We start from the raw sequence: 24,417 nt of genomic DNA on the forward strand, positions 1-24,417 counted from the left end.
GCAGGGCATCAGCTTTGCAAATAATCCAGTTACGTTCCCATTGGTAGCTGGCGTCACACTTTATGTCCCTGTAAAATTTTGAGTGGAGCCTAATCACAATGTAAGGTCTCATTTTTAATGTTTAATTAGCATCCTCCCAGTAAAGTCTGAAATATTTTCCCAAAGCGTAACAATGTTTTTCATTCTTTAAGTAAAGTACACATGCATGTGGCCCAAAACTATGACTTGAATGTTGAATGTGAGGCTGCCTGCCCGGCACTCCCCACCCAAGCATAGAAAGAAAAGAAAATCGGGCCGGGTGCGGTGGCTCACACCTGTAATCCCAGCACTTTGGGAGGCTGAGGTGGGCGGATCACGAGGTCAGGAGTTCGAGACCAGCCTGGCCAACATGGTGAAACTCCGCCTCTACTAAAAATACAAAAAAATTAGCCGGGTGTGGTGGCGGGTGCCTGTAATCCTGGCTACTCAGGAGGCTGAGGCAGGAGAATTGCTTGAACCTGGGAGCTCAGTGAGGTTGTGGTGAGCTGAGATCGTGCCACTGCACTCTAGCCTGGGCAACAGAATGAGACTCCATCTCAAAATAAATAAAGAAATACAATAAAATCTTGGGTTCCTTGAAGGGGAATTCCAGCCACCTAGCTGGCCCTGAGAAATACATGAGCAACTTGAGAAGCAAGAAGTTAATAGTGGCGAGAAACAACAGTCAAGAGAGTTAGAGTCAGGAATTCATTGCTTCCCTGTAGAAACTAAAGACAACATCGTAACAAATGACCCGGAGTTGTTTTTCAGAACCTGGATCCCCACCAAATGGATCTGTTGACTTACAGACCTCTGATATGGGGGAGTGGAGAGCTGAACTCCACCACCGTTCTTTGTTCTTTGTTTTTTGAGACAGAGTCTCACTCTGTTGCCCAGGCTGGAGTGCAGTGGCTCAATCTCAGCTCACTGCAACCTCCGCCTCCTGGGTTCAAGCGATTCTCTTGCCTCAGCCTCCCAAGTATCCTCCTGAGTACAGGTATGTGCCACCACACCCGGCTAATTTTTGTATTTTTAGTAGAGACGGGGTTTCGCCATGTTGGCCAGGCTGGTCTCGAACCCCTGACCTCAGGTGATCCACCTGCCTCAGCCTCCCAAAGTGTTGGGATCCACCCCTCCGGGGCCCACCCCTGTTCTTTGTTCTAAATTTCTTCCTGAGGGGCCTGGAGGAGGTCATGCCCACAGGCCAGAGCTAACATTCTTTTTTGCTGATCTCAAATTTTTTGACAAAGCCTTGCCTTCTTAACCAATCACAAATCAGAAAACCTCTGAATCTACCTATACGACCTGTGGGCCCCCAGTTCAAGATGTCCTAGCTTTTTCGGTCAAACCAATGTGCAGCCTCCAGGTATTATTCATGTGGGACTTAGCCTGTAACCTCTGCCTCTCCACCTTGAAAAACCCTCCCCATCAGCCATCGGGGAGTTCAGGTCTGAAGTGTGAGCCGCCAGGTTCTGCTCTCCTGGTGCCCTGCTCTAAATGCCTCGCTTCCTCTCACTGCAATCCCGACGTCCATGTTTGGCTTTGCTGCAGGAGGGCAGAGCCAGGCTGGGTTCAGTGACAAACGCTGAGTGCTCACAAAGTACCAAGCCCTGTTCTCGGGGCTGGGGTGCAGAGCGAACAGGCAGAAAGAAGGTCTCTGCTCTCATGGGGCCTACGCCTCGGTGGGGAGAGACTGACAATAAATGAAATAAACGTCTAAGATATGAAGTACATTGGATCGTGGTTAGTGGGATCGAGAAAATACAGCAGGGGAGGGCTTTAGGGAGAGGGAGACCTGCTGTCAAGGTGATGTTTGGGTGCCGAACACCCCGACGTTTGGGTGATGGAATGAGACGCTCAGAGACATCAGAGTTGCTTGGTTCCAGGCCCACGGACCACTCAAGGCCCTGTCTCAAATCTCCAGGCTTTAGGACACGCTGCTTTACATGGAGGCGGGCTCTTCATCTGGGCCTCTGAACAAGGCCTGAGACAGGACGCAGGCAAATAGCATGAGGCACGAGACCGAGACCGTAGTCCGCGATGGAGAGTCAGAGTGAGTCTGCGGATGAGTGCAGATGCCTGCAGGGCAAGCTCTGCTGAATTGCTTTTCTATCTAGTTTTTATTACAGTCATTGAATGGGGTGTCTCCCGTTATCTGATGAAAAGAAACCACGCTGGCTTTGTTTGGTCATGGAGATGGGAAAGGTCCGCATATTCAGCAATCTGTTGAATTCTTCCAGGTTACAACTGGAGCTGAGAAAAACCTGCAGCTGCCTGTCCCTGCCTTCACCTCTTCCAGCCAGAGGCAGTGGGGGACTGGAGAGCTGATGAAATGGCAGAGATAAAGGTTGTAAATTAGCTTTCCCTGAAGCCGACCAGCCTGAGCAACAGGATAAAGGTTGTTATTACAGACAGCCCCCGGCCTTTGGAGTTCACAGTTTCTCCATTGCTAGGAGATGGAACTCTCTGGAACCCTCCTCCAGCTCCACAGAGAGGCTCAGGCTATCAGAGGATCTGAGCGGTTGTGGGCTGCAGGCACAAGTTAAAAATAATCACCTAACGTTTTGACGGCACTTTCTTTTTTTCTGTCCCACAGAGATTGGAAGTCATTTTCTTATCCTCTTTAGGAAGTATGTTGGATTCAGGATTCTTAATTCCCATTTAAAGTCAGGACAATTGAGATAACTGTATCAGCTAACATTTACTGGGTGTTATGTTATACTTGCTAATAATAATCATAGCTAACATTTACTGAGTGATAATTTTTCTTAATAAAAAATAGCAGCATTTACTGAGTGCCACATATTTTCCAAGTACTGCCTGAAGAGCCTTGGATCTGTCCTCTAATTTATTGTTACAGCCCTGAGGAGGAGGAACTATTAACCCCCATTTTGTGGATGAGGAATTCGAAAACTAAGAGAGATCAAGTAATTTGCCTAGGAGCACAGCTGGTGAATGTTGGAGAAAGTAGGAAGCGGTAAATATTACTTAAATCACATAGCAAATATAGCTGTGACTGCAATTCTAGGGTGTGTGTCTCTGTGTGTCCACGTGTATTTGGAGTAGATCGGATAAACTTTGGTCTTGGGTAAACTGAGGCATGTCTGGCGAAGGGGCTGACTCTTTTCTATCCCATTGAGAACATCCTCCTGGTGCTGGGGTGGGGGGATATGTGGGATGCTATAACTGCACAGCGTACCTTGTGATTAATTCCGTAGCTTTCACTGACGTCTGAAAGGATTAGAGAGAAAAATGTGGTCAGCGCTTAGTATGGAGGGCACAGTGGGTGTGCTGCTTTTCCTTTTCCCTCTGTCAACTTCATTCTCTTTTGGGGGCAAACAAGACTCAGATCTAAACAGAGTTTACGGTTTGTTTTGCATTTTGTATTTATTAATATTTATGCCGACTTTGAAGGCGCTGACCAGAAGGCATCAGTAACACACACACGCACACGCACACACACCACACACCACGTCTGTTTGGTTTGATTCTGAGCCTGAGATCCTGAAAATATTTCAGCTGTTGTTAAGAGGCTGGAGTTAGGACCCAGGAAGGACACAGCAGTGGGGATATAAATAGAAAAGGAGAACAGAACAAAGTTTGAGGAGAGAGACTTACATCACTCACTCCCCCTCCACCCAGAGAGCAGGACGGAGGTGTGAACTTGAGCCAGACCAGAAGGAGCTCGACAGCGGCCACAGGACAAGCCCGAGGAGCAGGCGGGCGCTCCAGGGAAAAACCACGCACAAAACCTTCTTCAGAGAAAAGGGAAGCTCCAAACCTGACTGAGACAAACGGAGGCTCTTGAAATAAAAAGAAAATACCGCAGGACAAACAGCCTCCCGTCTCCGGGCGCAGGTCGTGGTCACAGTGGTGACCTGGGATTGCTTTCCCAGGACTGCGAGTCGGGCTTGGGTTTCTCCTCCCTGCATTCCACAGCTGCTCTGGTCATCGCAACGTGTTTATTGATCACTGAAGAATCTCAAGTTTTGAGACGAGGAAGAAACACCCATTAGGTCTCCAAGACAGCTGTGTTTCACAAACTTTAAGGAGACAGAAATTTTCTCCCCTGGAACCTGTGAAAATGTCCCTTTTCCAAGGAAGTGAAGGTTAAGAGGTCTCGTTCTCACAGACCCTCAGGAATTTCGCTTGGCTCCGAGCTTTGACCTCCGAGAGAGCCATGGAAAAGCTGCTGCGGCTGTGCTGCTGGTGCTCCTGGCTGCTGCTATTTTATTACAACTTTCAGGTAATGTCCCCAGGTGGCCGGGATGGCGACAGGCTTGGTTTCTCCGGAGGCTTTCCCTGAGCGTGTCTCACACTGTGGTCTTTTGTGCGCAGGTGCGTGGCGTCTACTCCAGATCGCAGGACCATCCAGGTAAGAGTGTTTCCTTCTCACTCTGAGCACCGCCCTCCCCCTGCCTAGTGCGGGTATCCCAGGAACAGCCCACTTGTTCATCTCTGAGGCATCAGCGAATGGCCCTTGTTGGGCTCCTGGTCCCCGACCTCACTGCCTCACCACACACTGTGACCCTGGGCAGCTCTGCCACCCCTCACGGGCTGAGTGGTGGATGGAGAAGTGGTTCTGGACCCCTTGAGCTGGGTCATATGAAACATTGTGATTAAGGAAATATGATCTCCTTCATTTGAATGCCTTCTGCCTCTTTCTTTCTCTCTTTCTTCCTTTCTTCCTTTTTTTTTTCTTTTTGAGATGGAGTCTTGCTCTGTTGCCCAGGCTGGAGTGCAGTGGCCTCAACCTCTGCCTCCCAGGTTCAAGCAATTCTCCTGCCTCAGCCTCCTGAGTAGTTGGGATCACAGGTGTGCACCACTACACCCAGCTTTTTTTTTTTTTTTTTTGTATTTTTAGTAGAGACAGGGTTTCACTATGTTGGCCAGGCTGGTCTTGAACTCCTGATTTCAGGTGATCCGCCCGCCTTGGCCTCCCAGAGTGCTGGGATTACAGATGTGAGCCACCACACCCATCTCATGTCTTCAGGGCAGATTCACTGGCGGGGAGTTGGAGCTCTGGCCCGTAGCAGGGTCTCGGGACCTCCAGCCTCAGAGTGCTGACCAGCTCAGCCTGGAGCAGCCGATGAGTGGGACTCAGGATAGAGGGCCACCCTTGCTCCAGCCCCAGAGCCACATTCCTTTGGCCATTGTGACACCCAACCAGGAAGCATCAGGACGGGGCTTCTCTCGGGAAGACAGGGAGGCACACACCCTTTGCTGTTAAGAGTGTGGGCACACGTTCTGGTCAGCCAGGGGCAGGGACGGGAAGACAAGGCTTTCTGGGAGCAGCAGGCAGTCACTGGGCTGTTGCTCCCTGCTGGAGGTTGCAGGAGGTGGGGAGGAGACCCTGCCAGTGCCTGAACCCCTGCTGGGAAGCCTGTTGTGAGCACAGCCTCTGCCCCCGCCCCACCAGAGCTTGGCTGGGCACCCCCCCGAGCGCTATTGTATGGCCCTGCCTGTCTCTGATGGGAAATCAGCCTTTTTTAAAAAATTATTTTTGTTTTTATTTTTTGAGACAAAGTCTCACTCTGTCACCCAGGCTGGAGTTGAGTGGTGAGATCTCAGTCTCGGCTCTCTGCTACCTCTGCCTCCCGGGTTCAAGCGATTCTTGTGCCTCAGCCTCCCAAGCAGCTGGGATTACAGGCCCATGCCACCACGCCTGGCTAATTTTTGTATTTGTAGTAGACACAAGGTTTTGCCATGTTGGCCAGGCTGGTCTCGATCTCCTGACCTCGGGTGATCCAACCACCTCGGCCTCCCAAAGTGTTGGGATTACAGATGTGAGCCACTGCGCCTGGCTGGGAACCAGCCTTTGATGATCAACCACAAATGGACTCAGGCCAACACTGTGGGCAGATCCCAGGGCGATGCCCAGGCCTCCAGGGAGAGCCCCTTTCCTGGATGGAGCACCAGGAGCCTGCTGGGGTCTAGGGCCAGGGGCTGTGCCCTCAGCCTCTGTATCCTTTCCGGCTGCCCGGCAGCCCCATGCCAGGATGTTCCAGGCATCGTCGCCTCGCCACCACCTCCATTCACCAACTCGGGGGTGGGGACGCTGCCACTTCTGTTTCGTCCACATGCATAGGGAGCTCCTTTTAAAAAGGTGTGGAAGCTGTGAGTTTCCACACATTCCTCTCTCCTCAGCCAAATCGCTGAATGAAACAAGGGCTCCCGTGGCTTGGGAACGAATAAACATGCCCAGCGCTGCGATAAAGAGAGGACGTGTCCACCTTGGACACCTTGCTTTCAAGGTGAATGCAGGCCTCATGGCTTGGGCTGGGCTCCAGTAGGGGAGAGGACTGAGAGGAGGAGAGGGGTAGCCCCTCGAACTGCAGGGCGGTCAGGCAGAGCTGTGCACCCGGCTCCTGCAGCAGGCAGGTGGCCCCCGAGGCCCCAGCATGGCCCTCACTGCTGCTCAGTGTTGGAGAAAAGCTGTGCGGGTTCTCCCCGGACTTCTGCTTATGATACAGAGCCCACACGCACTCTCACACATGCACATGTGTCCACATGCCCCCCATGCTACATGTCTACATGTGTCAACATATGCCCACATGCACCAACACAAATCACACACATCCACACATGGTGACACATATGCATACACACACACACACCAGATGTCTACATGTGTCAACATACGGCCACATGTGCCAACACACATCACATGTCCACCCACCACTCACATCCATACACATCAGACATGTTGACACACATGCATACACATGCAAAAGCATCCACACATATGCACACACCTGCATCCATCAACATGTGTCCACATGCATCCACACGTGTCCACACAATTCACATATGTAGACACACATATACACATCCATGCACAACCCACACCCACATGTGCCAACACATGTCTACATGCACCAACATATATGTATTTACACATGTTCACACATGTCCACACATATCCACGTGTCTACACACATGACCACACAGTCACAGACTACACACATCCACATGCATCCACACACATCCATACATTTCTACACACATGCATACACATGTGCACGCATTCACACAAGTCCACGTGTCTACACACATCTGCACATGCTCGCACATCTCTACACACATGCACATACATACACACATGCTCACACACGTACACCCCACACACATGTCCACACACACTCATATGCATGCACGTGTCCACACACATCTTCACATACTCACACGTGTGCACACACATGCACACACACCCTCACACATTCACACACATCCCACATCCACACACATGTACACCTATTTACACAGCTCACATATGCACACACGTACACATATGTACACACACATGCACACACACATGCACACGTGCACTTGCATTTTTGTATCTAAACTTGAAGGAGCAGTTTGAACTCAGTCGTTGTTCCATATAGAAGCTTTGTTCTTCCAAGTCTGGATTTAGGGTAGAAATCAACATTTCCTGATCAAGGCACTGTCTTCGAGAAACGACGGCCATGCTGCTGACAGTAGAAAGGGACGGAAGGGTGTGGTGACCCGTAGCCTGTGTGGAAAAGCACGGTGAAGGCGGCCATGCCTCCTGAGCTCTTGAAACCGCAAGGTTTCTCTCTCCTCAGCTTTCCAGGTTCTAGCAGTCCCTCTTTGTCTCCTCGTCCTTCCTCGTCTCCTCTCACTGCAAATTGTTTCTGAACTTTTCCTTTTTTCTCTTCCTTCCTCCTTCCTTCCTTTTTAGAATAATGGTGAAGGTGGACACATTTGCTGAATATTTAGGTGTCCTCCATGAACAAGACATCCTGCTGCCTGCCTGCCTTCCCTTCCTCCTCACTGTTCCCCTCCTCCCCTTCTCCTGCCTTCTCTCTCACTTTGTTTCCTGTCTCATTTTCTTTTTTCCATTTCCCTCCCTCATTTCCTTCCCTCCCTCCCCACTCCCTCCATCCTATCCAATCCTTTCTCTTTTTTTTTTGAGACAGACTCTTTCTCTGTCGCCCAGGCTGGAGTGCAATGGCGTGATCTCAGCTCACTGCAACCTCTGCCCCCTGGGTTCTAGTGATTCTCCTGCCTCAGTCACCCGAGTAGCTGGGACTACAGGTGCCCGTGACCAAGGCTGGCTAATTTTTGTATTTTTAGTAGAGACGGGGTTTCACCATGTTGACCAGGCTGGTCTCAAACTCCTGACCTCAGGTGATCCGCCTGCCTCGGCCTCCCAGAGTGCTGGGATTACAGGTGTGAGCCACCACACCCAGCCCCAGTCCTTTGTTTTTGTCTTCTCTTCCGACATCTCAGACTCTGCTCACCTCGTTTCCTGCTGAAAAGCCGCATCCCTGGCTGTCTGTGTGAAGCAGAATCTAGGGGCCTCCTTCATGCTCCAGCTTCCATCCTTGAGGCTCGCCTGCCCCCGGGCAGCTCTGGCAGAGGAAGCCTGGCCCTGGCGTGTCTCCTCAGGAGCGCTCATGACAGGCACGGGTGTCACAAACACACCAACAGAAACAACCTGTTTCCATTGCAAGAGAGCAGCTCCTTAACACGTAGCATTTCATTCTAAAGAGTGCTAAACAGCTGTGAAAAGCGGCCAGTTTGTCTGCACGTTGGGCCTTTCAATGATTTTACATCATCCTTGCAAGAGCCCTGCGGTGGTGTCATGCCCTCGCACCGCGGGTGGAGAAGCGTGTCTTTCAGACAGACCAAGCGATTTGCTCAAGGTCACAGGGCTCAGAGGACACAATATTAAGCCCAAGAAGCTCACAGCGTGAGGGGAATTAGTGGAGACAGACACAAACAGAGATTCTTGGAAAACAGCAGCCGAGTGGTCAGTACTGGGACATAGGTTCGCTCAGGTGCTGGGGGAGCCTTAAGGAGGAGTCTCCAGTATAGAGCGAGAGCCTGATCTTCCAAATGCCAGCCTACTTTCCACCACGACCACACCAAACTGTATTATTTTGTTAAAGGTTCTCACAACTATTAAGCATTTCTTGTTTTCTGATTCTGGCACTCAGCACTGTGCCTTAGGCATAGGAGGCACGCAATAAATATTTGTTGGGCTGGCACAGTGGCTCATGCCTGGAATCCCAGCACTTTGGGAGGCTGAGCCAGGAGGATCACTTGAGCCCAGGAATTCAAGACCAGCCTGGGCAACATAGTGAGACCCCACCTTTATAAAAAATAAACATTCAGCTGAGCATGGTGGTGCATGCCTCTAGTCCCAGCTACTTGGGAGGCTGAGGTGGGAGGATCACTTGAGTCCAGAAGTTTAAGGCTGCAGTGAACCGTGATCACACCACTGCACTCCAGCCTTGGTGACAGAGTGAGACCCTGTCTCAAAAAAATATCTATATATTTATTGACTTGTCTATGCACAGTCACTGAAGATTTGCTAGTCATCTGGTAAACCGCGTCAATAAAGCTAGCCAACCAGCATGCATTCGGCTCACAGGTGGCTGTTTTGGCTTGTATTACCTGGTTTGCCTGTCTACACTGGCAGAGGTAGCCAGATATTTGCCAGATCTTTATGTCTACCATGTAGAGAGGTGTTTCATTTTGTAAGTAATTGCCAAACAACCTGAAATCATTTTAAGCCTTTGCATACTCTGTGCTTATCTGTGACCATAGATTGTCATTCTGGAGGCATTATAGAATGTCGCAGTTGAGGGACCGTAGGGACTATTGAGCCACTTCTCACTTTACAGGGAAGCCAGGAGGTAGGTTTGGAGAGGGAAATCCAGGGTCGGCAGAGTCCGGGCCCCTCCCCACATCTGGAAGCTTTTCCAGGGCCCCAGGCTGCCTGATTTCTTGCCTCTGCTCCCCAGGGGACAGCCTTATGAAGCTGTGATGGTTGATTAATCTGAATCCATAAATGGCACTGGCCAATAAATTGCAGGCCATTCTTAAAAAGTTTATAAGCATGCCATTTTATACATGACATTTGTAATGAGGAAAAGAGAACTTAAAACAAACCCAAAGCATGTCATTACCCAGCAGTTTCCTGGTCCCGGGGCACATGGCACAGCTGGCTCCAGCCGTTTCCAGAAGTTTGGGGCGGCTCACTTCACCCGCTCTATTTAGGGGTCTGGGAGGCCAAGCAGATAATTACAGTAATTATCATTCCTTAGATCTCCATCATGCCTTAGAGTTTCTAAAGAACTGTCAGAACTGCTAGGCCATGGCAGAAACTGGATTCTTCATCTTCGTAGTATTTATAATAGAATTTAAAAAAAACAATGTTTATATCCGATTGAAGAAATGGAAATTTGGCAAATAGAGATTTTCTAAATACTAGAATTATACAGATAATTATATTCTATGTTTATTCATTTATTTATTTATTTTTGCATTTTATCATTCATTCTACCTGTATAGTTAGTTTTTAAATTGCTAACATTAAAAATTTGGGAGATTTCAAATGCAAAAGTCTCTCTCTCTCTCACACACACACACACACACACACACACACACACACACCCCTCCTGGGCCCCTTGTCTTAGACATGGAGGATACAATGTAAATAGAACATTCAAGGAACAGAGTCTGATATAGGAGACAACACACAAATATACTAACAAAAAAATCCCAAACAATAGTAAATGCCATGAGAAAACCAAATAAGGACCTGAAAGAAAGAGTGGATGGTGGTGGTGACGAAGGGGTGGCCTGAGGGGAGGTGTCCTGTGAACTGAGACCTGAATCAGGATGAGCTACACAAACGCGGGGATCAGCATTCCAGGCAGTGGGAACAGCAGGCAAAGTTATGCAGGAAAAATGAGCTCCATGTGTTGGAGGCCAAGGAGGATGGAGCCACGAAGCCAGCCCGACCATCGGCAGGGGCTGGCATTCCTCTGTGTGGTATAGATTCCAGCTGGACCAAGTCAGTGCAACACTGAAGATTATTTCCCTGCAGGAAACCAAGGGATAAAGGTTTCCCTGGACGCACACAAGGAGTAAGTAACAGGGAAGGAAGAATAGGGAAATCTGGAAGAAAAATGGAAAAGGAAAAATTAAAGGTTTTATTAAGTTGTTTTGAGTATTAATACTCTGTCTTTCATCTCTCTCCTATGTCTGTCTCTGACACACACACCAAACTTAATATAACATTACATATGGATGATAAATTAATTCTGAAGAACTGTGGTGATGTGGGCTGAAAATACCCCTTTTTCTCTCTGCCCTTTCCTCTCTCTCTCTCGTTCTTTCTCTTCCTCCCCACCCTGCCTCCATTTTCTCTCTGGCTCTGTCCCCTGCTACTTGTTTTGCAGGCTGGGGTTGTTTTGGAGTCCTCAAATGGGCCATGGTTTTGCTTGGCTGGCTGACCTGCCTAAGAAGACGTTTAGTCTTTAGAAGAGTTTGGTGAAAATCAAGGTGGTTGCAGAGTTAGGTGGTCTCATGCCACCTTCTCAATGGGAAAAATGCCACAGAGTGCCTTTTTCCCGAAAGAATGAGACTTTCTTGCTCTGATGAAACTTGTAGGACTATGAGTTATTTTACTGCTTGAGTTGGAAAAGGAACCTGTGGGCTGAATTCAGCCCATCCCATTAGCACCACACAATGTTTTATTTTTAAAAATTGCTAACATTAAAATTTTGATAGATTTTGCTTTAAAAAAAATCTGAATTTCTGACTCTGCTTTAAAAAATGAAGACCTGACAATCCTGGGCAAAGCTGCCTGCAGAGCCGCAATGCTTCGTTCGGCATCAGGAGGCACTACTTAATTTAGACAGGGCACAGTTTTCCGCGTCGCCTCCGCCTCTCCTGCCCTACAACTGCGGTGGTACCAGCTGATGGTTTCCAGCATCTGCTCTGATAAGTCTGGCCTGTGCCTTCCAGCTTGTTAACTACCTTGGATGCCATCCCTGGACTCTGTCCAGTCACTTCTCAGGACTCGCCGTCCCCTGCGGGTGTCACAGTTTGCAGCCCCTTCATTGCTTGTTTCCAGTCAGTGTTGCTAGTTGCAAAACATCTGTGGCAACTGAGGTGTTTTACACTTGTCTGAAGTGCAGTGGTGTGGAGAGAAGGCAGTGTTCTGGCCTCAACCCTGCTCTTCTCATCACTGGCCACCTATGAACTCTGGCTGGCTTTGGGGTGAACGAGACACCATCACTTTACTCTGTCAGCCTTTCTGCCAGGACTGATTGTGGCCATTTGTAAATGGAAAGAATGGGGAGGGCTTTATCGTCCACAGGGTTTATTTTATAAAGATGAGGATTCTGAAGACACATCTGTTCTTTGTATAACAGATGTTATTTCCTTTTACAATTTTTTTTCCCAGATGACTTGAATAACAAGTCAATGAGGTTTTGTCCTCTTCAAAATGAATATCCTAGACTTTAGGGGGAAAAAAAGCACAGTGGGAATGAAAATGAATCTTTTTGATTTTTGCATTTCAGATTCTTCATATTGCATTACAATAGTAGAACTATCCCCACTGGAAATCAACTGAAGTCAGGCCTTACTTTCTAATGTGCTACTTTATCTAGATAGGGCTATTTTATTTAGAGAGTAACAAGACACTTAAGTTATTGTTTAGATACTTCTCTTTAGCTCATATTACAGAGTTAACTTGGTTCTTGGCTTACATTTTGAGCTTGTGTACATAAAGCTGGAGGGACAGATGCAAACTGAAAAGTGGAACCAAGGAACGGGACATGTGTGGATGTTGGGCGCCCTGTGAACAAAAATTCAGATATTACATGGGGTGCGTCAGTTCTTATCTGAAAATGATGGTATGTTCATAACTACCTATGGCACTTCAATTGTGAAAGCAAGCCTTAAAATATTTCTAAAGGAATACAGATTGAAAAATTCAAATAGAGGCCCGGCGCGGTGGCTCACACCTGTAATCCCAGCACTTTGGGAGGCCGAGGCGGGCGGATCACGAAGTCAGGAGATCGAAACCATCCTGGCTAACACGGTGAAACCCCATCTCTACTACAAATACAAAAAATTAGCCAGGTGTGGTGGCGGGAGCCTGTAGTCCCAGCTACTTGGGAAGCTGAGGCAGGAGAATGGCGTGAAGCCGGGAGGCGGAGCTTGCAGTGAGCGGAGATTGCGCCACTGCACTCCAGCCTGGGCGACAGAGCGAGACTCCGTCTCAAAAAAAAGAAAAAAAAATTCAAATAGAACAGAAAGATAATGCAATGTAAATTTTCTTCTTACACCTCGCACTTAGCTTTTCGATTTCTTCACTCCCAAAACAGCAGTATTGGTTTCTGCAGTATCTCTCCAGACATCTCTCTCTCTTCTTCTCTCTCCTCTTCTCTTCTCCATCCCTGCCCTGAACCAACGATATTTTACACAAATAGCTCATAGTGTACACATTTTTATCACCTTAATTTTTAAAAATTAGACAATATCAATGAAAGAATATGCCATCTCAGTTCATTTATGAACCTTAGTATTCGTCCCAGCTGTATTCCAGTCCAGAGTGTAGATGTGCCATATTTATTTAGCCAGCGCTCTGTAGATGAGCATTTAGGCTGTTCTCAGGTTTCTGATACTATTAAAAAATTCTGCAACAAACAAGCCTTGCACAGAGGTCTTTGATCATATGTATGAGTGTATCTCTAGAATAAATTCCTAGAGGTGGAATTACTAGATCAAAGGGAATGTACACTTACAATTGGGATAGATACTGTCAAATTACCCTTCAGAAGGGGTGTACTGATTTGAACTCCCATCAGAAATGTGGTGGAAGTTGCCAGCTTAGTATAGCTAACTTTTTGCTTGCCAGTCTGATGGGTGAACTCTGATAGGCTCATTGTTGTTTAATATACTTTTTAAACTTGTGAGCAAGGTTGGGCATCACTTGATATATTTATACGTAATTTTTATTTCTTTTTCATTGAACTATTTGATTATCTCCTTTGCCTCAATATTCGGTTGGTTCTTTTTAATAGTAGGAGTTTTACTAATATAATACGTTTAATACCTCTAAAAAGACATCAGTACCCTTCTGTAATATGTATTATATAAACAACACTCCTCGGTTTGATTTTGCTTGATTTTGTTTTTCTGCACAGAAATTTTAAAAAGGTATGTTGTCAAATGTATAGCCTGTTTTCTGCAGAAGTTTTGTGTTTTGTTTTATTTTATTACATGTAAATTTTGATCTATCTGGAAATTGTTCTGGTATAAAGAGTGAGGTTGGGATCTTAATTTTTTCCATGTGGTGAACTGGTTCCAATGTCTTTGTTGAATAATATTTCTCCTCTAATTTAAAAGACCAGCTTTGGGGCCAGGCGCGTTGGCTCACGCCTGTAATCCCAGCATTTTGGGAGGCTGAGGCAGGTGGATCACCTGAGGTCAGGAGTTCGAGACCAGCCTGGCCAACATGGTGAAACCCCGTCTCTACTAAAAATACAAAAATTGCCGGGCATGGTGGTCGGTGCCTGTAATCCCAGCTACTTGGGAGGCTGAGGCAGGAGAATCGCTTGAACCCAGGAGGCGGAGGTTGCAGTGAGCCGAGATCGCGCCATTGCACTCCAGCCTGGGCAACAACAGCAAAGCTCTATCTCAAAAAATAAATAAGTAAATAAAAAATAAAAGACCCTCTTTATCACAAACTGAATTTCCATATGTACTTAGGCATCTTTGTGGATTTTTCTCCCGCTGAACTGTCTATCCGCGTGTAACAATCAGCCATCTTTATTGTAGTTTCATGCTGTGCCTTATCATTGAGTGTGAATCTCCTCTCTTTATCCTCTTCTGTTTCTTCTCCAGATTTTCTTTCTTATTTTTTATATAAACTCTATAATCAGATATCTCCCCCACAAAATTCTCTCAGCATTTTTACAACAAATTTTCTAATACTCATAGATTAAAGTATAGTTTACGACATTGAGTCGGCTTTTCCAAGAATAGGTTGAATCCTTCATGCATTCGAGGGTGCTTTCACATCCCTCAGAATTATTATTTTTTATTTTCTTCATGAAAATCTTGTACAATTCTTATTCTTGTTTTCATAAATATTTTCTTTTTGTTGGCTGCACTTAGGAGAACTCTTCTTTTTTTGTAGCATTATTGTTGGAATACAGAAAAGCAATTGACATTTGTATATTAAATTTGTACAAGCCTCCTTGCTAAATTCTTTTATTGTTTGTAATAGTGTTTCACTTACGAAATTCTTTTCTTATTTGTAATCATTTTCCACTTTGGTTATCAGGCATACATCATTTGAAAATAATGATCTTATTATCTCCTCTTTAAAAAGTATTTTTTTTTAAAAAAACAAGGACTAACATAGAGACTATTAGTCTGTCCTTTTCTATGATCTAGCAGTCGCTTGGGGCAGTTGATTATTGTTTAGTCATCTGAACCATTATTTCCACTTCTGTGAATGAATCCCAGAGGACTAATCCCCGAGAAGACTAAAATTGTATGCGTAAAGCCACTCATGTCAGCGCCACCTGTACGAATAAGGATGGAAGCTATTGATTGTTCATTAGCAGAAGAATGGCTAAACATGTTATGGGGCAGCCACTCAAGAGACTGTTACCCAAACTCAATTATGAGGGTTAGATAGAAACAAAGAAATAATTCATATAGCATTCAATGAGAAGAGCAGAATAGAAAATAACATACCTGCATAAAGTTATGTTTACTCAAAGTATAAGGATCACGAAGGAAATTTCGAACTGAGTAATGCTTAGTGTGGAGGAAGCATACAGGGAAAATAGAATGACCAGGATTACATTGAGAAAGTGAGTATTGCGTCTACAATGAGCTGGCAGTGTGATTTTGTGCAAGACTTTCATTTCCTGTCTTTACAAATAGGCTAAGAATTCAATTTTCTTATAGATTATTGTTAGCATGAAGTGAGGAAGTGCTTGTTAAGGACCTCAGTGTCTGGCATACCATTCATGTTAGTTTTCTCCTCTTTTAAAATGATTTTACCCTTATTTGTTTCTATAGTGTGATTGCATTGATATTAACTCTAAAATAATGGTAAATAACAGCGGGATATGGAACATTCTTATCTTTTCCTGACATGAATGGGCAAGCTTCTAGTGTGTCACCAGTAAACGCAGTGGCTTCTGTTTTCATGCAACAAGAGGCATCTATTCCTATTTACCCTGTTTTGTCCAGTTAAGGAACTATTTACCAACTTCTAATTTAAGAGTTTCTTTTTCTAACCAAGAGTGTGTGTTGAATTTTATTAAATATGCTTTCAGTATCTCCCACAGACATGGGATCCTTTTACTCTTCCCCCATAATGTGTGTGCTAAGCGGTTCTTACCCTCTAGTTCTTTCCTCCCTAATGATGATTTAAAACTTTTATTCTTTTTTCCCCAAGGATTTCAGGTGTTGGCATCTGCTTCCCATTACTGGCCACTGGAGAATGTGGATGGGATCCATGAACTTCAGGATACAACTGGAGGTAGAGACGCGGGTGCTGAGAGCGGCTGTGGGCGTGGGAATCCCAGGGCCATCAGGAGGCGCGGGTGCTGAGAGTGGCTGGCCTTGAAATCCCAGGGCCATTGGGGGACGTGGGTGCTGAGAGTGACTGTGGGCCGGGGAATCCCAGAGCCATCAGGGGAGCAGATGTGGACAGAATCTGCTTTGAAGCCACGGTGATAGAGATGAACAAATACTTGTGTAACTTCCCGTAATAGTTATTTCAAAGCTTTTTTTTTTTTTTAGAGATGGGGTCTTGCTATGTTGCCAGGCTGGTCTCAAGCTCCTGGCCTCAGCAATCCTCTGGCCTTGGCCTCCCAAAGTGCTGGAATTACAGGCGTGAGCCACTGTGCCAGGCCACGAAGTATTTTACTAGAATTTTTATAGAGAGAGCTATTGCATATTGAATGGGAGAATTTCTGATTCAAAATATGATTAAAATGTGCATTTTCCCCAACAATCTTGAAACAGAAGCTGGCCTGAGGATGCCTCTATGTGCAAGTCAGGCGTCTGTTTTCTACGTTGAATGGACTAGCGTCATCTGCACACTGGCCACAGCAGGGGCCTATTTGAAGCAGATGTCAAAGGTCATGCCAACTAAGACCAACTCACATGTTTGAAGGGCCCCCGTTTCATTCAGCAAACGCATCCCCATCTACCAATCAGCTTCCCCACACATCAGCTCCATTTGAAAAGAGTAAGCATCGCCTAAGACGTTTCCAGTGAGGCCCAGTTCCAAATAGTCTGTTTGAGTTCATTCAGACATTTGCTGGTAGGAGAAACCTCACATCTTTCTGGGTATTTTTTTCCCCTTTCTAATAAGGACTCTTTAAAAACCGTAAGCTTTGTATGACAGTTTTCCATTTTTATTTTTATTTACTGATTGCTCTTGATCATGTCAGATGGCTGACATGGGCGGCGAGGGTTTACCGTACAGCAATCCTAGCACGTGCTTCGGTCGTCCCTGTTCCGTGGGAGGCATTTTATTTTTAAAACCATGTATTGCTGGTGACTGTGATTTCCACATTGACACACTGGCATTTTCCTTACTCCTGTGATTTAATATGTTGCTGGACATCACTGCTGAAGCTTCTGAAATGTTTCCTTAAAATTTGCAAACTGAGAACCATCGGTGCTGCCTCTGTTGCTGGTGTTCTCAGAGTGGGGCGCAGTTGAGGAGCACGCACTCCGTGAAGGGCACCTGCGTGGGTGCCACGCGCTCCCTGCCCAGCATCGCTCTCATCCGCCTGCCTGTAGGGCAGCAATATGGCCACATTTGGAAACCACCCTACAGCCAGATGTCTTTTCCAAAGGGTCGGCCTGGCAGGGCTGAGAAAGCCCTTGTGCAAGTTTGTTTCACCACTGGCTCGGGTTCAAACAAACCACGTTCCCTTGTTGGCATCTAGTTTTCTTTTTTCAAGGCCTTTATTTTAAAGCCATGGAAACGGGGTCATTTCACCAAGTGGAAATACCTTCTTGAAACAGCTCACTGTTCCAGGACCCAGCAACTAAAATGCTAGGAGTTTTTTCAAACAAAAGCTTGAATAACTGTCAGTGTCTTTCTCTCTTCACCCCTATACCTGAACTCATTGTGGTGGCTTAAATCAGTAACTCTTGGTGCTTTGAAACCTTTACCTATGAAAAACTCTTCTCCTAAGGTGATATAATCACACAGATACAGTTACACACTGTGGCTGAATTTTGCTGCCTGAATATATTGACTTCCAGTAAAGCACTAATATATCCGTGTTTGTCCTGGAACATTGCAATGTGGAAGCTTTCTCTGCACTTCCCTACTGGATGCATTCTCTAGGTTGGAATGCTATGCTGGCATATTTCAATTGATTACAGCCTTCTTAAGGGAGAAAAGAAAAGAATAGTCCCCATCAGCACATTTTGCTGCGGGGAACAGGTGAATAGCTTTGGCAAGCCTTTTGAGGATGTGCGGCTTTGTCGTTTGTTGCCGAACTCTCCGTCGTTTTGTCCATTTGTCATCATCTCATGCAGTCATTTTCATGCAGAGTGTCTGTCTCATCAGTTCTTGTGACATCATAACCATTCATCCTTTTGTTGAGCCTGTGTTATGAGTGGCCAAGTTCAATTTCATATCTCTCAACTAAGTATCCGCCTATGTGTTGGAGCCAGAAAATTAGAACTATCGCTTGTGGCCAAATTCAGCAGCCATCACGCCCTGGTGTGGGAACTGAGTGGCGCCACTGGAGTGGCCGAGCTGCTGACCAAAGTAAACAAGGGTGGTGGAGGCTGGCGGACGTGAGGTCCGAAGAGAAAGTCCAGGGCGCTCTTGGATGAAAGAGCCCCTCCTGGTGCCTGCTGCAGGTTGAGAGATATGTTGGTCCCATTTGTCTTTTGTCTCACTCACTTGCTGTGCTTTTTCTTTTTGTTGTTTCACCCAGCGTCCCGAACCCACAAGCTCACTGTGCTTCCTTCCCGTAATGCTACTTTTGTGTATTCCAATGATTCTGCCTACTCAAATCTCTCTGCAACCGTAGGTGAGCATTTATGTACTTTTGTTCTTCGTTCTGTCAAGTTTGCATCTACGATGAATTCTAAGGCCAATTCTGTTTGGTAGTATCTGAATTCACTACATCTTGGCTAGCAAGTGAGCAAATGTCCCAGTCAAGACAGCAGATCCAAGGTGTTAAAAAATAACCACTAGGGTTAAGTCTAAAGGAAGATTGCAATACATTAGAACAGGGGTCCCCAGTCCCTGGGCCACAGACTGGCAGCAATCCTTAGCCTGTTAGGAACTGGGCTGCACAGCAGGAGGTGAGTGGTGGGTGAGTGAGTGAAGCTTCATCTGTATTTACAGCTGCTCTCTATCGCTCGCATTACCGCCCAAGCTCCACCTCCTGTCAGATCAGCAGCAGCATTAAATTCTCTTGGGAGCACAAACCCTACTGTGAACTGCACATGGGAGGGATCTAGGTTGCATGCTCCTTATGAGAATCTAATGCCCGATGATCTGTCACTGTCTCCCATCACCCCCAGAGGGGACCGTCTAGTTGCAGGAAAATAAGCTCAGGGCTCCCCCGATTCTATGTGATGGTGAGTTGTATAATTATTTCATTACATATTGTAATATAATAATAAGAGAAATAAAGTGCACAATAAATGTAATGCACTTGAATCATCCCGAAACCAACCGCTCCAACCCATCCATGGAAAAATTGTCTTCCATGAAACCGGTCCCTGGTGCCAAAAATGCTGGGGACCACCGCACTAGAAGGTATATATATTCTTTCAAGTTCCCAGGATTGTCTAAGCCAGCTGCTTGTTTTCAGAACAAAACAGACCCAAGATGAGACCTTTTCTAAACATAGAGATTGTTTGGATTTTTAAATGAATTGTCTTCTTTGGGGGAGGAAAAGCATGCCATTTTAATGGAAAATTAAAGTTAATTTAAAAATACCTCATCAAACATTTGATTTCTTATAAACATTAAAATCAGCATTTCGTCTGTAGCTGGACTTTAAAAAAATCGTTAAAAGCTGTTTGTGAAACATATACCCACAAGAATCATGGTTAAATTATTGTCTTATTTGATAACCTCCAGAGCCTACATGGCTCAACAAGAAGCTCAAAGCAAAAGGGGTAGTAGCAACTGAGGCATTTATTAGATCAGCGTAGAAGCCAGTTCTGACCCTGTCAATCTTACCCTGTGATCCTTTTCAACACAGAAACTGACTGCTCTTTCAACTGTAAGGTGATTGGCTTCCAAAATTAATGTTTCCAGTCAAGCACTCTGACTTAGGGATTTATACAGCCTAGCTCAATTACGCAACCACTAGTGATCCATTCAACCTTGCAATATATAGGTCTCCCTCAGCAAAAATGGGATAAAATTTAAAAATGAGTTTAAAAGCAGTAAGGAAAAACACTGAGGTCCCTTGAGTCGGTTATCCATGTGACAACGTAGCTGGAAAGCCTGAGCTGGGGTCGGGGTCGGGTCCACAGACCCCGTTAGCTCTAAGCCTGAGCTGGGGTCGGGGTCGGGTCCACAGACCCCGTGAGCTCTAAGCCTGAGCTGGGGTCGGGGTCGGGTCCACAGACCCCGTGAGCTCTAAGCCTGAGCTGGGGTCGGGGTCGGGTCCACAGACCCCGTGAGCTCTAAGCCTGAGCTGGGGTCGGGGTCGGGCCCACAGACCCCGTTAACTCTAAGCCTGAGCTGGGGTTGGGGTCGGGTCCACAGACCCCGTTAGCTCTCCCGTGTGTCTTCAGCTGGGCTGACGGCTGCCGGGGGCTCAGACATTCTTCCCAGCCCATGTGGTAGCAAAGATCTCTGAGCGACTATGACCCCAGTTAACAGTAAATCTACTCGCTCCTGATTTTTACAGTCTTCACTTATCTATTCTGTAAACCATTTACCCCACGCCCTCACCATCAGATACCCTGGCCATGGGAACGGGACACAACAAGATGATCGGACGGGGCAGTGCCCCTCGGGATTTGCGGCCAGCTGGGCTTGTCACCCACAGGCTCTCCTGGGACTATGCAAAATGTTACTTGGGGTTTTCCTCCTGGCGCCTGAAAATGGGTTCTGCTAAAATCCCGAATCTACCTGTTCAGGTTCAGGGGATTTCAATTAAAACTCAAAAGGAGAAGGAGTTCAGCTGTAGCTCCACGTTCACGCTTGCACTGAAACGTTCCACTTGGAACACTCAGCATGAGGACGGGAGTGGGGAGGGCTCGAAAAGCAGGTCGGCACAAAGTCCAGGAGAGGAGGCGGTCGCCACGCCACGCTTGGTAACCCATCTGTTGGCAAATATCACAATTATCACATCATCATACGATATGATATGCAATATGAAATCCATATGCAAAGGTCTGTATGCATTTGTATATAATACATGCATATTATATACAAATACATTAATATCATTTAATATTAAATTTTATCTGACACATACACATTAATAATTTACAATTTAATTACTAATAATTAAATATTACTGATGCTATGAATATTAACATTATAGAATAATATATGATGTTATAAATATATAATTAGAAAGATAAATAATAATGCATACTTACACATAAGTTATTTGTAGGTCTGACACACATCTTCAGACTTTTAATCTCAGAAGGTTATTAACATATGATGTTGTCATTTTTCTTCCTTAGATATTGTGGAAGGGAAGGTCAACAAAGGCATTTACCTGAAAGAGGAAAAGGGAGTCACGCTTCTCTATTACGGCAGGTACAACAGCTCCTGCATTAGCAAGCCAGAGCAGTGTGGCCCTGAAGGTGAGTGGCTGATCCCTGCAGCATCTTTGTCAACCATTTTATTCTCACGGAGCACCTGCTCCTCTGGTGACTGGAAGATGTGAACCTGAGGTTCTCATCAATTGCAGAATGCGTGAGAATGTCAACGATGGATCGGAGGGCAGGGGAGGGAGGAATACAGGCAAGGAGGTTACTAAGCAGAGACTTGTCCTGGTGGCTGGAAGTTATAACATCCTCTTACAGAGATGTGAGATCAAAATACTTAATCTTGTAAAAGATGAAAAAAACCTTCCTGAAAAACAGACACAGCAATGTCACAGTGGGGATTGGACAGGGCCGTGGCGTTTGTGGGAAGGAAATTGATGGCATGGCACCTGCAGTGTGATTTCTGGCTCTGGGATGTTGACGGTGAGCGGGCAGGGCATACCCAAGAACACTTGCGCCTGGTTTTTGTTCTTTTACATTCATCGAGAGGGGCTGGGCAGTGGCTCGAACTGTCCCGGCAAGCGGTCGCAGGCTTGTGGCTAAAGTCATGCCATGGACAGAGCAGAGATGCAAAAGAAAAACTGGGAATCGACTTGCTTTCGTTTGCTTTTACTGTGTGAAGTGTAACCTGCTCTCTCGTGTCTAGGCTTCAGGCAATGCCCGTCTGGACCACATTGCAAATTTTCTGGGAAATTGTTCTCTGCCTTCCAAACCAGCTTGGAGCCTTCAAGTTCCTTTCTCCTAGGCAAAATGAAAGTTATGATTTCTAGGGAGGAACAAAGCTTAATGCAGTCCTCGTATGAAGCTCTAAGGCATTTTGGACATCAGATGGCCTTCTGTGATGAGTTCATTGTACATGATTGTAGGACAAAATGGACTTTGTTCCAGTAAAAATAAACAACAGCTTAGCAAGGCAAAAACATGTGGGAGGACACATCTTGGGCTTTGTGGAAACCAGAATTTTGAGCAATGGTTATGAGGCCCAAAACCACGGTCAGGTTTACAAACTCATAGTTTATGCCGTTCCTGAGTTCAAGCAGCTCCATAAACATCCCAGGCTTATTTATTTTTACAAAGTAAAAAACAACCATGGGCTCGGCGTGGGCTCGGTGGCAGGGGCGAGGAGGACGGGAGAGTAATATGTGCTCCTTCCTTGCATTGGATTCGGGAAGGGCGGGGGCATATCTGTGGTGGCTTTTTCTGGGTTTCTAGGGAATGGCTTCTCTTTGGAGTAGAGGCATCCAGAAAGCTCCAGCAACCACACTGGAATTGATCTCATTTGAGGACAAGGATGGTGCAGGTGCCGGGGGTTCCAATGCCTGGGACTATCACAGATAACCAACCCAAGAAAGGAGACAGTGATGGGACCAGCGGGAAATCAGAGCTACTGGACAAGTTTTGTCTGCACGCCGAGGTCACACATGAGAGGCCTTTGAGCTGATTCTGGCCTGTGGCTGTGTTCGGTTGGACAGGCATCGGGTTAAAATTTTAAAATTAGCTGTCAACACTGAAAAATAGGAAATTTCCACACATTTCCAGTTTTTCTTGATAAATCTCTCCTGACTTCTCTGGCTGGCTGGAGCTAAGTCGCGGTGGCCCTGGACTTCTGTCTCCAGTTCCCCTCAGTCCCCACCAGACTTCTCGACTCTTCAATAATCTTCAGGTCGAACAGAGCCTGTCCGCAGCATGAGCTCTGGGGCCAGAAGGTGTGGGTTCCACTTCCGGTTCCGACCTGTTTGTGGGGATCTTGGGCAACCACTGCTTCCCTTTGAAAAGCCTTATCTGTAAAGTGAGTGAATAAAAGGACCTTCCCATACAGTTGCTGTGAAGACTGGAAGAACTATTACAGCATATTCCTGGCACGTGGTTGGTCCAGCTGTCGGGAGGCCGTTTGGGTTTATCGCTCATGTGTCCATGATTCCAAACTTCCCCTTCGTCACTAGGGTATCTTTTCTAAGAACACCACTTTGCCTGCTTGGAGGGTGACTTCTGACAGAGGGGCCGTTGTGGTTGAACTGATCATAATAGCTGCATACCCTTGTTGAGCCCCGACTCTGCACCAATCCTTGGTCTAATCCCAAACATGTATTCACTCATTTCATGCCCCCAACATGAGACACACAAGAACCTGGGTGAAGAAAGAGCCATGAACTCGGGCTTCATGTCCCACTGTTGACAATTTCTTTTGTGTCATGGTTAAGCAGAACTTTTAAGATATTGTTCATGTGGCCACTTTCTTTAGAGCATGGCCAGATATAAAACAAAGCCGGGGGTGCGGTGGCTCACACCTGTAATCCCAGTGTTTTGGGAGGCAGAGGCGGGATGATTGCATGAGCCCAGGAGTTCGAGACCAGCCTCGGCAACACAGTGAGATCTTGTCTCTAACTTAAAGAAAAGGAAGAGAAAGGAAACAAAGTCAGGAAACCTTCAATCAACGCTGGCTCGGTGAGAGGCTGCTCTCGTGAGGCCTGATGCAGACGCAGAGGGTAGGTGGGGCATTTCTCACTGTGCCCCCCTGGGTCTTGAGTTCAGCCTCACAAGGTGACCGGGCCATGAGCTTGTGCGAGGGCCATGGCATGCCTTCCCCGCTTTCCTCTGCTGTATCCTTGGCTCAGGCGGATTCTCCTGGGGCCCCGATGAGCTTGTACTTCTGTGTGCGGGAAAACAAGCCGTGAACAGGGAAGACCTGCCCAGCATTTTCCAAATTAAAGTCCCTGTAGCAGGAGGCAGAGGAGGCCTTCTCAGGGGGCACCTGGAGCAACTAAAACAAAAATCAATGGTTATGTTTTTATTTTAATATACTGGGCGCATGAG

General features: G+C 46.4%; 1 protein-coding gene across 5 annotated transcripts in view; it reads left to right on the top strand.

Annotated features, from left to right (window-relative positions):
* The first annotated feature begins 3,639 nt into the window (after positions 1 to 3,639).
* The window catches only part of ADGRD1 (adhesion G protein-coupled receptor D1), a 189,375-nt gene continuing 168,597 nt past the window's right edge, over positions 3,640 to 24,417 (top strand). For 2 of the 5 annotated variants that reach the window (XM_024348156.3, XM_024348157.3), the window contains exons 1-5: positions 4,098 to 4,264; positions 4,357 to 4,393; positions 16,271 to 16,354; positions 18,786 to 18,881; positions 21,517 to 21,639. In XM_024348156.3, coding sequence (XP_024203924.2) covers positions 4,199 to 4,264; positions 4,357 to 4,393; positions 16,271 to 16,354; positions 18,786 to 18,881; positions 21,517 to 21,639 — 406 coding nt within the window. In that variant the 5' untranslated portion in view covers positions 4,098 to 4,198. Of the gene's footprint in view, positions 4,265 to 4,356; positions 4,394 to 16,270; positions 16,355 to 18,785; positions 18,882 to 21,516; positions 21,640 to 24,417 lie in introns of all 5 variants that reach the window. The other 3 variants (XM_024348158.3, XM_024348159.3, XM_054664742.2) reach the window with 3 other exon arrangements.

Source organism: Pan troglodytes, chromosome 10, assembly GCF_028858775.2.
Source record: "Pan troglodytes isolate AG18354 chromosome 10, NHGRI_mPanTro3-v2.0_pri, whole genome shotgun sequence".
Lineage (NCBI taxonomy): Eukaryota > Metazoa > Chordata > Mammalia > Primates > Hominidae > Pan > Pan troglodytes.